The sequence below is a fragment of the Dendrobium catenatum genome, unplaced genomic scaffold (assembly GCF_001605985.2).
Source record: "Dendrobium catenatum unplaced genomic scaffold, ASM160598v2 original_scaffold_274930, whole genome shotgun sequence".
NCBI lineage: Eukaryota > Viridiplantae > Streptophyta > Magnoliopsida > Asparagales > Orchidaceae > Dendrobium > Dendrobium catenatum.
In genome coordinates this window covers 93,772-109,081 of record NW_021593325.1, presented here as the reverse complement: position 1 = coordinate 109,081, position 15,310 = coordinate 93,772, and the positions used below count along the sequence as shown (strand labels likewise).

Sequence of the window (15,310 nt, the reverse complement as noted above, 5' to 3'; positions counted from 1 at the left end):
CCCGTGAACCGGTCCCACCTGGACCGATCCAGTGGACCGGTCTAACAATACTCCCCTCCCAAAGATCCACCTTGTCCGCAAGGTGGAAAGACGACACCCTCCGTTCCTTCTTCATCACAAATAATAAGAACTTGAAGAGTTCGGTCCTTACACCTGTGCCCCGGCGAATACCTCTCATCACATCTGAAACAAAGTCCTTTTGCCCTCTTCTCCTGTAATTCTGTCTCAGTGAGCTTCTTGAAGTTATCCCCACTCCATCCTCCTATTGGCTTCTCCCTGGTGATCTCATTATTGTTGACTGATGCAGGCCCCTTTTGTGCTAAAAGAGTGGTCGTAGTCTTGTAAGAGCCTCCTGAGCTGCTGCTCCTAGCTCCCTTCTCCAGATTATTCTGATTTTCTACCAGCTGTGCCAACTTCATTGCCTCCTCCAAGTCACTAGGCATCAGAACTTTAACTGCCGCTCGGATCTCTGCCTTCAACCCCTTCATGAAGTTCCCCTCCAATACGCTATCTGATAATCGCTCCACCCTACTAGCCAGGTGCTCGAACCGATCACGGTAGTCTTCTACTGATCCCTCCTGCACCAGAGCAAAGAACTGCTCATAGAAATCTCCTCCCCGGTCGGTTTGGAAACGTTCTATTATGCAGTTTTTGAATTCCCTCCAGTTCCTGATAGGCTCCCTCCTGTCACGCCACTGATACCATGCCAAAGCCTTTCCTTCCAGACACAATCCTGCCGCCGTCAGCTTCTCATCCTCTGTCAACCCATTGACCGCAAAGTAACGCTCCACCTTGTAGATCCAGCCATGGCCGTCTTCCCCCTCGAAAACGGGCATCTTCAATTTCCTCACCTTGGGATCTCCCCGGTATCCTGACGCCGTCGGATTCGTCTTCATCTCAAGTAATTTCTTCATCATCTCTTCCATCGCCGCGAACCTCCCTTCCAACCTTTCATTATTGGCGGTGATTTCAAGGAATTTTTCCTCCAAATCTGCTTTTAATTGGCCAAATTCGCCTTCTAGGACTTCGATCTTCTTTCCAGCCATTTTTCTTTCTACGAAATCTTCCTCCGAATGCCAAAAACCCGCTGAAATTTCAGGTTTTCAGCTGCCGGTGGTCCCAAATCGATGCTCTGATACCAATTTGATAGGAAACACTTGAAATCAAGTACTTCCTATCCCAAACCAGTAAAATTACAGCAGCCAACTGCTGTCAACAGAAGCAAAACAGCAGAAAAAACAGGGAAAACGCAGCAGGAAATAGGGAAAAAAGGGAGAAAAAACACAAGATTTCGCTTGTATTTCACTAGAAATCAAAGAAAATATAAAAGATACAATTGATCCTCAATTCGAGAGGAGGATCGAACTCTCCCAAATCTCTAGACGCCGCTAGAGCCCAAAGAAAACCTAAATCTACGAGATCTCAAATTTCAGCCAAATTCAAGATGCTCAAAACCTAGGAAAATCTACTATTTAATGCATACAATTCAAAAGGAATTTCCTAAACAATCCCTACAATTAATTTCCCTCCCAAAATCCATTCAAAAACCTTCCAAAAACCGTCCCGCAAGGCGTGCGTCACGCGCGGCTTCCGCCTGTTCGCGATATTCTCCTGTGAACCGGTCCAGCCGGTCCCGCCTAGACCGGCTGGACCGGTCTAACATTATGCTCGCATGTGAATGAACACAACATTAACATCACAACAAGTGACATCATCTCCTATGAAGTGAAGTCAAAACTTGATGTGCTTGATCCAAGAGTGTTGAGTAGGATTCTTAGTTAGACGGGTAACACTACTGTTGTCACACAAAATGACGTAATATCATAATCCTCTAATTATTGCCTTAACTATAATGTTTATGCAACATAGGTACTTGTAGTGATATACCCGAACTTTACGGCGGACAAAGCATCAAAGCTCTATCTTCTAATGTACCTAGTTATAAGGGACATCGCTAAGAACTGCCATGCTTCTGATTTGATTTTTGAACAACCCTTCATCCTACAAAGTTTGCATTAGAGATCTAGACAATATTACATGAAAGAGTGTTCATTGGATGCCAAAGCCCTAATGTAGGTGTGCCTAACAAATATTTTAATATACACTTCAGTAGAGCTGAATGATAATCCTTAAGATTTGCCTGGAATATAACACAAAAGAAATCATTAAACATTGTATCAGGTCAACTCATGGTTTAATACATCAAAGAACCTATTATCACATCTAATCTTTTCGTCCTTGTATAGTTTGGTTGGCGGGTTTATGGGGTTTCTATTTATTTAAATTTGTTTATATCAAACCTTGTAATAAGATCATTTTATATACTTGATTTGACAAATGAAGATGTCATCTTCGTCTTGCTTCGCTTGAGGTTTATGGTAGAAGTTTAATTTATCAATCATATTCATTTCAAAGTCTTTGAAGGCTCGTGATATAAGAATTCTTTGGTAAATATGTCATTAAGATTTATAAATATATTTCCATCGAATATATAAATACCAGATAGCTACTATTTACACCGGAACATATGGATATCATGATGCGTTAGAAATTGGATAGGTGAAGAAATTTCTCGTTGGGTTTGTACCTACTTAACAAAGAATAAACCTAAATTCCAAGAAATTCTATCTTCTACCAAATTATTTACTGAAGAAGCTGAAACCCTTTTGATAGAAGCTATTCACGAACAAATCGAACTTACCAAGATATAATGGACTATATATATATATATATATATATAGTAATAATCATGTTTTGATCAATCTTCTGGATAAAATTTGTTATGTTTACTCTATCCTTTACAAAACCCTGTCTTAGCTTATCATACGAAGCTTTGCTCTTGCCTCAAGTTATATAATAATTATTTCATTTTATAGAAGTACTTAGGATTATTATGATTTTCAAACCCTACATGGTTGCTCCGCAAATGCATCTTGTTTCAGAATACATTTTTCATATTCATCTGTTAGATCTTAAAACCTTTCTAGCAAGCAAATGAAAAAGACTGAATGGCCTCTAACCCAGTAATAGGGGCAAATGATTCCACAAAATCTATCCTTTCTACATTGAAAAAAACTCTGAGCTACAAACTTAGCTTTAATTCTAATTGCGGATCTAGAATCATTTCAACAACATTATGTGATGTGGAATTGGGGTGCGGAAAACTTTTGGAATTTGTATTAATTATATGGGATAAAAAGATGATGCTTCTGTAGAGAATATTGAGTATAATAGTTTTTTTCTTATTATCTAAACATAAACAATGAGCAATTTTACTGTTAACAAACAATGAGGATGGCAATTGGTTGAGTTAGTCTAACATATGGCAGTTGACTTCAGGGAGTAATTATATGGGATAAATAGATGATGCTTCTGTAGAGAATATTGAGGATAATAGTTTTTTTTTAGTTCAGGGAGTAATTATATGGGATAAAAAGATGATGCTTTTAGAATTTGTATTAATTATATGGGATAAAAAGATGACGCTTTTGTTGAGAATATTGAGGATAATAGTTTTTTTTCTTATTATCTAAACATAAACAATGAGCAATTATACTGTTAACAAACAATAAGGATGGTAATTGGTTGAGTTAGTCTAGCATATGACAATTAAGTTCAGGTAGTGCGCATGAAGATTTGTCCGACTATATGAGGGGCTGACTGCTATAAACAAAAGAATAATTTTCTCCTTGTTTTCTAAACTTAAACAGCGAACAATTTCACTTTTAACAACAAACAATGAGAATGATAAATAGTTGCGAATCAATCTAGTGTATGGGCAGATGAGTTTAGGGAGGACACATGAAGATTTCTCCGATTAAATAAGAAGGGCCATGTTCTATAAACAGGAAGGAAGGAAAATAGGTGATTATGATTTATAGAATTGGAAAATGACAGTGAAAAAGAAAAATTGATCGAGTATTTGGAGGACATGAAGAAAAAAAAAGATTTAAATTATTAATTTGATCTCTGTTTTTTTAAATCCAATAATCTTCTAGAATTTATTCAAAATCAAAGAAAAATAGAAAAATAGGAACTGACATAGAAAGTAGAGCTAATTCCTTGATTCTCTTCTTAAAAGGTTGTTGGTAGTTTAGAATAGGATGAAAAACAAAAATCTTTCTCATCTCTTATTGGCTAGCCCTTTTAATCTTTAAATTTAAAATTAAAATTTACAATTAAGTCTGCACTGAATTGGTATTTACATATTTATCATTCTAAGTTTAATATTGCAAATATTCTTTTAGCCTCTTTGATTAATTCACATTTTGGGTCATTTGCTCTTGCAAATGAGAACCCCTTCTTCCAGTTCTTGGTCCTATTCTTTTATTTCTTCCTCCATACAACCGTTGGTTTTTGTATTGGTTGGGATGATTTATTCTCTGAATTAATTCAATGTATAGAGTTTTGGATGCTTGGCTGTGACTTGCCCTAGATAATTAACCAAAATTTTAGTGATGGGATTTTTTTACTGCTGAGATCCTTAGATCCAAAATAGCATTGATGAGTCCTTTGGTTTCCTCTTTGTCAAGTGCATGCAAGATGAAGGCCAATGCAAGATTTATCTTTGTCTTTCGTCCCACGTCAACTTTTTCTGAAGTAGTAGTGAGGGTCTTCTTTTTATTTTATGTCATTTTGACATTTTTTTTGGATATAAATTGGAGCATATTTGAGGTTGTGCTTAGGTTTTTTGCAGTAATGACAAGATGGTCTAGGGTCTTACTCCTAGCCTCTCTTTCTTCTTCGCAATTACAAGTAAACAAACAAATACATTTTTTTCTTTTTTTTTCTAAACAATGATAAATCATAATATGTTTCTAGTAGCTTGAACTAATTATCTGTTACCTTAGCTTTGATTGTTCCATTGAATGCAACTCCAACTTTCTCTCTACCTCAAAAGGAAAGATCTTCTTCTACCGTTTTTGTATTCTTCTCAGCTTATCTCATTGTTGATGGATTCTCTTCTATAGTTTGTTATTTTCTTTTGTAAGTCTCTCCTTATATTTGGGTTGGTGGTGATGGTGCATGAGTTTATGTTGCCACCTTAGAATTAAGAGCTTCAAAGGAAGCCATCATTATATGACCATCTGATTAGCCATCTGCTTGGCATCTTGGTACGCATTGGGAAACTAAAACAACAAATAGGAAAACTATAGTAAAACCAAAGCGGTGGCTGATTTTGTATTAATATTTCAATAAGAAAAAAAAGATACATGTGATATATAATTCAAGAGGTAGATAGGCTCTCCCAAACAACCTAGATGCTACTAGGAATGCTTCAAGAACAACTACATCAGAAAATCCAACAAAACATAAACATAAACCCTAGACAACTTCCCCTTAAATAGCCATAATTCATAAGAAACGTATTTGGAAGCTTCTTAATAAAAATCTCCCTAATTAAATCCTAACATATAATAAACCCAATTAGGAAGCTTCTCTAAATAATTAAAACCTTCTTAACATATAATAAACCCAATTAGGAAGAATTGGAAAACTTTCCTTACATGTCTCTCTCTCCTATTTGAATTCAAACTCCACATTAATTCATTCCTTAATCTTTTTTCCTGACGTATGGACTTGTAGGTTTGAAGAGGGGGGGGGGGGGGGGGGGGGGGGGGGGTGAAACCCCTGTTGTTGCTTCCGCTCGATTCTGCTGGTCCGACTATTGTTGGATCAGCTGGTTGATCCAGTCCCCTCCCATATCAATACTCCCTCCCGAAAGTGCCACCTTATATTCAAGGTGGAATAAAAGGGAATTGTTGCTAAATAATCTGATAGGACTCCCACGTGATCTCGTACTTCTTTACATCCTGTTGCTCTCTGGCACACTCCTACCTTCAATGGCTCCAACAACACCTCCATGTTGTTCATTAAGGTAGAGGGAAGTGAGGAAGATGGAATGTGCTCTCTTATCACATGTCGCAACTGGGACACATGAAACACCGTGTGGAGGGCTAATGATGGTGGTAACTGTAGGCGATACGCCACGGCACCGATGCCCTCCACTATAACGAGCTGATAACTTATCATTTATTCTCCGTGCCAAGGTTTTCTACCGGTAGGGTCTAAGCTTCATGTAAACCTTGTTCTTTACTTTAAATTGAATGTTTCTCCTTTGTGCATGTGCTCTCCTCTTCATAAGCATAGAAAGTGTCATATCAATACTTTGCCCATGCCAAATATTTTTCCCACAACTTTGGTGTATTCGATATAAAGCATCAAAGATAAGTCTCCACACTACGATTGACCACCTCTGTCTGTTCGTCCGTCTCAGGATGATAAGTAGGGCTCTTTTTTAGAATGGTCCCCTGCACAAATTGCGCGTGCCATTTTGTTAATATATTATAAATCATAATTAATTTTTTAAATGTTTATATATTAATATCATACAACAACAACAACAACAACATCAAGCCTTTATCCCACTACGTAGGTCGGCTACATGAATCTTTTTTCTCCATTGTGTCCTATTAATAGTCAAACTCTCGTTTAAATCTAATAAAGAAAGGTCATTCCTAATATTTTCTAACCAAGTCTTTATAAATTAATTATAAATTAATTAATCATTAAATTAGTACAATATCAAAAAAATTAAAGGATAACATAAAATGCTATTTGCTTGGCGCGGCGGACACATCAAAATAGCGCGTGCTATTTGCGTCATTCATTGGCAATGGAGCATGGCACAAACACAAATTGCGCATGTATATATATATATATATATATATATATATTGTGTCGTAGTAAAATGGTGCACATCGCGTCGTGTTCTATGCTCCATGTCTCTTCAAGGAACTTTGCGCATAGTGCGTCATTCGTCATTGACAAGTATGAATTAGACTATGACGTCACTAAGGATATCTACCTTGAAATATTGAGGATATAGATTTTAAATCTACTTCTTACAACTACACAACCATGGGAGATGCTTTGATTGAGGTCATGATTCCATATATATAGGGGTATCTAACTTGACCAAGAACACTAAAGGAAGACTTTTATTCCACAGCCTAGAGAAAAATGCCAAAACTAGACTCTTAATGCTCACAGAAACCTTCTGCCTTGAATTGGCATCAAGGACTTATATTCCACAATAATTTGCAAGAGCTTCCTTGAATTGACATTGAGGGACTTGTACTTCACATCAATTAATATAATGGGGCTATACATCATGATCTGACAACGGCTTCTAAATTCTTAAGGCCAGTGGAGTATATAGGGTTATTCTTCTACTTGTTGGGAAGATGCCTACCATGGGGCTTATAACCTTTAACCATGAAAGATCAGGAAGCCAAGGTTTTATATCAATGATGCATGCCTTTTAGACAAGATCAGGAAGCCAAGGTTTTATATCAATGATGCATGCCTTTTAGACTAGGGATCTAAGTGCATTGTTACAAAATTATATGCATGTTGTTTAACTCCGAAACATTGAAACTAGTGGGTGGTCTTTATCTTGACTAATGGACAAGTTTTAGATATCTAATGCGTACTTCTTAAACACAAATTGGGTTTGCTAGGATTAAACTCTTATTAAGTATCCATACAATTGAACCTTAACGTACATGGTCATAGTCAATTTATCATTGGATTTTATGGGACTTTGTGATGTAGAACGGGAGAGGCTAGTCACTTAAAATCTGAATTTGATTTTCAGATTTTAATTTGGAGGGATTTGGAATTTGAAATTCAAATTTAATTCCAAAGGGGGAAGGGGAATTAATGGAGAGAGAGGGAGATAGGAGATAGAAGGGGAGAATTGGGAGGGAATATAATACTTCCTAAATCATGATTCTAAATTAGGAAAAGGGTAGTTAAATCAAATCTAATGATAAAAATAGACTTAAATTTAGGAACTTTTCTAATTTAGCTTAGTTGATTTTAGGAAGGTATTTGAAATTCAAATTTGAATTTCAAATAGATTTAATCCTTTCCCCAAATTAGGTAGGCTAATTTTGGTAGGTTTTAATGATGATTGAAAACATCATTATGACAAAAAAGATGGGGGTGGATGGTGGCTAGGAGGATGAGAGGAGATGGGGTGGCCGGCTAGGAGGTGGTGGTGGAGTGGTCGACGGTTGGAGGAGGGGAAGAGGGAAGCTTGGTTGGTGGCTATGGAGGAGGGTTTGGCCGGCGGTGAAGGGAGAATCGGCTAGGGGAGAAAGAGGGGGTTAGGGCGGTGGCTAGAAGAAAGAAGAAGGGGAATTAGAGAAGGAGAAATGAAGTGTAGGGGAATAAAGATAAACCATGAGCTCGAACACATCCTGCAGCTGATGGGTGCTGCGTTGCCCTCACCTAGGGACTTTAAACCACGAGCCGGGCACATCCTGCGGCTGGTGGATACTATGCTTCCCTCACATAGGGATCTCACCAAAGTTCTTCCCAAAGAACAATAGTGCAGAATTTTTTTTTTATTAATAATCCATCATACCATTACACTAGCAAGGGCCTCTATATATAGGCCTCAGAAATAAAAGAAACTAAAATAAGATGATCATGCCCCTAGGACTTACATAAGATTAGACCCTTAAGTAAGGGTAAAAATGAAAAATACATAATTAAAATAAAAATTACAAATAAAAATTTAAGATAATTTAAGACGATCACAACCGTCGATCTTCAACTCCTCGGATAGGCGTGGACGGTTGGATGTTTGCATCACTTTGTTAGCTTGATTCTCCTTTGTTTGAAATTCAAATAGGACTGCATGGGTAGATTTAAAAAGTTGATCAAGTGGTTATGTGATATTTTGTTAGAAAATTGGGTTGATTTTAGGAATAGTTGTGTTTATTTTTCAAAATTTAATCATTGTCATGACTAATAGTCAAGAGCATGATTCAACTATTTCAAAAGTCTTTACAATATATAACATCATTAGCATTTATTTATAAAAAATTCAATGAATATATTATAAAGATTTAGAGGATCCAAAATATTATACTGACATAACATTTAAAGATGATTAAAGCTGCACTTGAACTCAATTCATTGATTTGGTTTAAAAAGTAAGGAACGATGATTAGTTGCATGAGTAGATTATCAACTAATATATATTGTAAGATTGTGGGTTAGGGTCATCATAATTTGACAACAAATAAGCCCATCCATTTAGATTCCATCATGCTGTTAAAATAAACAATGGTTGCTCATTGGCATGCGAGCCATTCAAGTTATTCGTGGCACCTTTGAGAGTGCCATTTAGCAGAAGGTGATAGGTTCACTTTTGAATAGAATGATAAAGTCACTTTTTATTAGAAGGTGATAAAGTCGCTTTTTAATAGAGATGGTTATCATAACCTCCTCTCTGAATATGGTTGATCTCCCAAAAGGCTTCGTGAAATATTTTAGCAATGATAAAATGGTATAATCAAGTAGCAATTAATGTTCCTCACGTGAGTTATAGTCTAAAGATCACGTGAGTTATAGTCTAAAGATCACATTGAACCTTAACTAAGGGAAATAAGGTCAATAAATAGTTGTATGGACCTATATTGAAATCACTAAAAAGAATTAAGTTATGAAGCATGCTATAGAAAATTCGATGCGCTCCTTGATAGCATTGATGTTATATCAATCAACGGACGCTCATGGCACTACTTAAATCTATAAGAAATTAACATATAATTGGATATGAAAAAAAAGTCTTAGAAAAAAATCAAAATAATTTCAATTGGATCAATGAGTACATACAGAGCTAATTAGAACTTCCAAATGGGAATCATGCTGAATTATTCAAAGCTACTTGAATTTTTTTAGTGAGAGTCAAATTATGAAACACTTCGTAAATAAATGCAATCACGCTAAAATCGTGCAATTATTTGAACAAAGTTGGTCTCCATGCATAGCCATTCTGAATTATAGAGTATGATTCACCAAGAATCAAGTAATAGATCAAAATATTTTTATTTAAAGTATAGAGTGATTCAATCAAAATTAGTATATACGCTGAGCTAATCAAAATTATCATTCATAGAAATTATATCTTGCTATTTGAAACTATAGATTAGAACTAAACATTCAAGAGGCTTGATAAATTCATGCCACAGTTCAAGCTTTAAATATGAAGAACACCCCGATATCTAAATCTAACAAACATCTAGAGAAATTGAAGAGAGGTTAGATCCTTAGAGGGAGATTCTTGGAATGAGATGATTGAGTTTCTAGGTGGTTCATTGGTGCTCAAACTAGAGGGATAGAGGGAAAGTCATGTATTCTGCCTGAGAACTATATGTGGGACTAAGAGGATGTGAGCTGGAGAATGGTGAAGTGGAAGATGTGCTCATTGCTAGTTGGAAGGCAACGATGATGTGGATGAAGTGAACATTGTGGATTGTAAATAATTGGATATTATGTGTGGCTTGTGACTTACACTAATGAGGGAATGATGGATTGGGCTTGGGTACAAGCAATTGTAGTTTAGGGTCGTATGAGGATGAAAATGGTGAACAAATGCAGTGTTTCATATGGCACCACAATATAAGATAGTTGGTTATGGAAAAAAAGGGTGTCACTACCTAATTTTTAAAGGTTGGTCTACTGGGTTAGGGCCTACGAGACAAGCTGAAGGGATTATCAGTTCCTTGAGAATGGACTAGTGTGACCTCATGTGAAGAGTTATGAAGCCAACGACTCGTTCATTTTAAGTCGGGATGTCTCGTGAAGTTAAAATCATGGTTTTAAAAATTGTACTGACCGACCGGTTCAACCGGTAAACGGCGGCCATTCTAGCTCCCGAAGGAAACCGTTTGGACATTAGACCGAGGAAAAATTTGGTAGTTAATTGGTTGAACAGGAGAACCTCCGAACCGTCCAGTTTTAAAAGAACTATCTGGTTCTTAATAGCGTCAATCGCGGTCATTTGTTTAAGATCGAACAACCAAACTTACTTTGGGAAAACTTCAACAAGTCCCTAAATATGAAACAGTGAACTAACATTCCTCTCTCAGAACACGATCGTGAACTCCCTCTCGTGGCACTCCGTCATTCTGCCCTTCGCATTTCGAAGGCTACCACTTGTGGTGTCAGAGGCCTGTATGGATTGAGATTTTGTCGAAGGCTTGCCAAAGGTATGCGATTGTGTAGCTTCCTCTTGTGGCTTCTCCGCCCAGATTTCTTTTCTCTGGTCATTTTATTAGAAGTATTAATAGCTTGTTTTCGACGAATGATTATAACGTGTATAATTATGTACAATATTGTGCAAAGTCACAATGCATATATGCAATGAATGATTCAACTAAATCTATGGTTTTGCAAGTTGATATTTGTGGCTATTGAACTCATGGTGGTAGATTTAGGGAAAGAAGCAAAACCCTTAGTTGATACCCACTATAAATGGCTAAGCTTAATGCTCTGCAAACCCTTTCTCCAAATTATTTAACTGTTGGATTTTGTGCATTTAAATAATAGAGAGTAGGTTTTATTAAAGCTGTGAGTGAGTGGTGCACTTGATACATCATACATAGCTGTAAATGAATATTCTTCTATGTTATCAATAATACCTAATAAATTATGTCCATTTTAATTAAAATCTATAAATACAATTAACCCTAAGTTCTTATCACATATTTGGAATCATAACATCATTTTTATGTAAATTTTTACTAATTTTTAATAAAATTAATATTTATTATGTCATCCGGTTCAACCATCAAACCATTAGCCTCTCCTTCCAGTTATTTGTCCAATCCGGTTTTACAACCTTGGTTAAAATAGCTGTCAACAAAATTGCTTCAAAATTGGTTGGTAATTTTTGTTTTGATTGGTTTGGTAGTTTTTGGACGAAACTCAAAAGAGTTTCAATATAGTGTTTGCTTAAACTCATTGGTTTTGAATGTAACTTTGTTGAATTTCTTGAATAACTGCCAATATTCTATTACAATTCTATTATTGAATCTCCAACAAATTTTGTGTTATAGGTTGAGTCCTAATCAGATAGTCATCTTTATTTCATACTTAAATATAATATTTGAATTATTTAATAATATAAAATAACCTAAGTTGAATCGTGAAACTGAAACTATTGTGATGGGACTGTAGCTGAATGTGAAATCAAGTTTTAAAACTTTGCTTTAAAGATCTTATTGTTAAGCATGGAAATAGACTCAAATTATGATGCATCGACACTTCTCAATGAGGCATGCAACGTTCAGCACGTATCGGACATGTTGCGCATCCGACACGTCACTGATATGTATCGGATAAGCTGAAGATGTGTCCAATTAAAAAATATTAAATAAAATTAGACACTTGTGTCTTAAATGTTGTATGAATTTTTTTAATATAAGTTCTTATATTTCAAATTTTTTATGTATTAAAATATAAATACTTACTTTTTATTTCCTCTCAACAGTCCTAAATCAATTGCTCACACTCAATACTACATACCCCGAACATATCATTTTCCATTTCTATCTACATATCTTAGCTTGGGTTTCACAACAACGCCAGACGTTATTGCAGTATCGACGCCCAACTCCATCACAACATCAACATTTCAAAACCATATGAAAATCAAAGTTTGACGCTGACAATTCTACCCCCACAACCTGCCCGCCCCCCCGCCCCCCCCCCCCCCCCCATGTCGTCTAGACATCTCATCTTGACCAATATCATCTCAGCATGGATGATTGATACTCAATGTCCGATTCTTGATAGCATTGTTGTCTCCTCTCTTGAAACTTGAAACACAACATCGACGTCCAACCCTCGAAATCTTAATATTAATCATTTTAAAGTACAAATTTCATTTAAATGATTTATTATTTCTCAATTATTTTTAATATTCTATTTACTCAATTTCTTCTATAAAATATTTTAATTTATAAAAAATATAATATCGTGTCCAACCCGCGTTCGTGTCTTATATTTTTTATAATTGACATGTTCCGTGCGTGTCGTGTCATGTCCAAATTGTCGTGTTCTTGTCTGTGCATCATAGAACTCAAATGAATTAAATATTTCAAATATTCATGGGAATGGTGCTACTTGATGGTGTGTGGTTTGCCTAGAAAGAACTGAAACAATTACATAGGAGATTTGAATGTAGCATTTATTGAATTTAAGGAAACTAACTAGTGTTTGCCGAAATAGTACCTTCTTCCTGCACGCAAACAGTGATACAGGGGCTCAGCACTTGAGCAATGGTTGGATCCTTTGGGGAAGCTTGCGACACTAAATTTAGTTATTTAGCGAGAGGATTCACCCATTTAGGAGGAGCTACCTGCTTTTAAGTGAAAATAAATCTATGAATTTTGCTTATGGTGGATAAGGGCACGATGAGGTGAGTAAATAATTTGTAGGATCTAGTTAAAGGTGCGTTTGGCCTAAACATTAAGTAGCACTTAGAACTTGAAGATGCTTGGATAAATCTACTTCTGGAGCTGAAACTGCTATAAGGAATGAATATTGGATCTGCTCATAAGACAACTGCAGAAAGTAGGACCAATGCATATGATGAAAGATACCGAAATCAACTTCTTAGTATTTAGCATGCACTTGAAATTAGAACCTACAGCGTTTATTTTATCTTCTGTGTTTGCCAAAGTGTTAGTATTAGTGATATTTTTGCTTGCGTTTGTGTGCGTGCATGATGGCTGTTTCTGCCAACTATATAAAGAAACTAGGTATGTTAGTGTTTGAAGAATAAAAATTCATTTCAGCAGTGTCCATGTATTATGGTGCCGAATGTTGGCCTTTAAAAGAGAAGCATAATACTAAGTTAAGTGTTGCAGAGATGAGGATGCTTAGGTGGATGAGTGGCTTTACCCTTAGCGATAGGATACAAAATGAGCATATACGAGATAAGGTTGGAGTAGCTCTAGTGGAAGATAAGATTAGAGAGAGTCACCTTAGATGGTTTGGTCACATTAAACAGAGGCCTTTTGATGACCCAGTTAGGAAAGTTGAGGTATTAGATTTGACTTATGTTAAGAAAGGTAGAGTTAGACTTAAAATGACTCGTTAGGAAATATTAGAAATGATCTTTCTTTATTAGATTTAAATGAGAATTTGACTTTTAACATGAAACAATGGCAAAAAAGGATTCATGTTGCTGACCCCACATAGTGGGTCAAAGGCTTGTTGTTATTGTTGTTGTGTCTAGAGAGAGAGAGAGTCATTTAAGAACTGTTGATATCACACTCCATTTCTTGTAAACTTGAATCCATAATATGTTTATTGCCAGTTTATAATCACTTCTTGATTGCCATTGTAGTAGTTAATGGTGAGAAAGAGAGAGAGGAGCTGATAATACCATTTTATCATACTAATATAAACAATGACATTTTTCTTGCCAGGAAAAATGGGCAAAGAATCTCTATATTGCTTCTATTTGCTACGGCCGAACTGTCTGCTGATACATGGCTAGATGCTTCCAAGTCCAATGGGTAGATGGAAAGTTATTGAAGAAATTCAATTTTGAAGAATCTCAGACACTTGTGCTATTCAGCTAACGCAGTAAAACTCCAGCTCCCAGTACTATTCATCTTCTCCAAATGAGTGGGGAAAGGAAGAAAAAAAAAATTGAGGTTCTTTTTCCATCTCTGTAAAAATGTCGCCTGAACCTATTATAAAGCTTGCCCAGATGATTCTCTCTGATCATATACATGTACTCTTTACTTTTTTGGCAATTCAAAGCCAATTTAGGCTTATTGGAAAAAAAAAAGAACTATAATTAGATTGAAAATAAGCTTTGCTACTATTTTGCTCTTAGAATGGCAAGAGAAATGGCTATATTCAATTGAAGTAGGTGATTCCAGATTTTGTTTAGGAGGTTAGATTCATCTAATCTCTCTTGTTCATCAAGTTTATAGAAATAATTGAGCTTTTAGGTGTCTAAAAGTGCTTAAATGAGCCAAAATGTTCTCTTCTTTGATTCTTTTCTTCTCAGTTCTTGATAAGATCCTGAGCTTTTGCTAAATATAGGTAATAGTTGGGAATGGGATTGCTTAACAAACTATGATTTGCCTGACCATTTTCACACAGAACAGAGCCTGGTTTTAGCTGATTAATGATTTGTTTGGTAGATATAAGGAGTTGTTATATAATTTAATCTATGAACATATAAGCAAGCTGAATTGATAATGGAAATAATAATAATTTTTTTCTTAATTTAGAAAAGTTGGGCCATTATTTCTTAAGTGTAGAAGGAAAGTAATCTTTTTGGTAGGGTTATGAATTTTTTGGTAAATTTTAAGGTTTTGTTTGTGATAAATTATTTATTATTTTTTAGAGTATTTTTTTATTAAAAAAATATTTTTAAAATTAGTAATAAAGTTGTCCTAAATGAAGATTAAAATTATGTTATGAT

The 15,310-nt window shown here is 35.7% G+C and overlaps 1 protein-coding gene across 1 annotated transcript in view; it reads left to right on the top strand.

Annotated features, from left to right (window-relative positions):
• The window catches only part of LOC110098696 (casein kinase 1-like protein HD16), a 30,584-nt gene extending 15,839 nt beyond the window's left edge, over window positions 1–14,745 (top strand). The window contains exon 17 of the mRNA XM_020825597.2: window positions 14,298–14,745. Coding sequence (XP_020681256.1) covers window positions 14,298–14,357 — 60 coding nt within the window. The 3' untranslated portion in view covers window positions 14,358–14,745. The remainder of the gene's footprint in view (window positions 1–14,297) is intronic.
• Window positions 14,746–15,310: the final 565 nt, after the last annotated feature.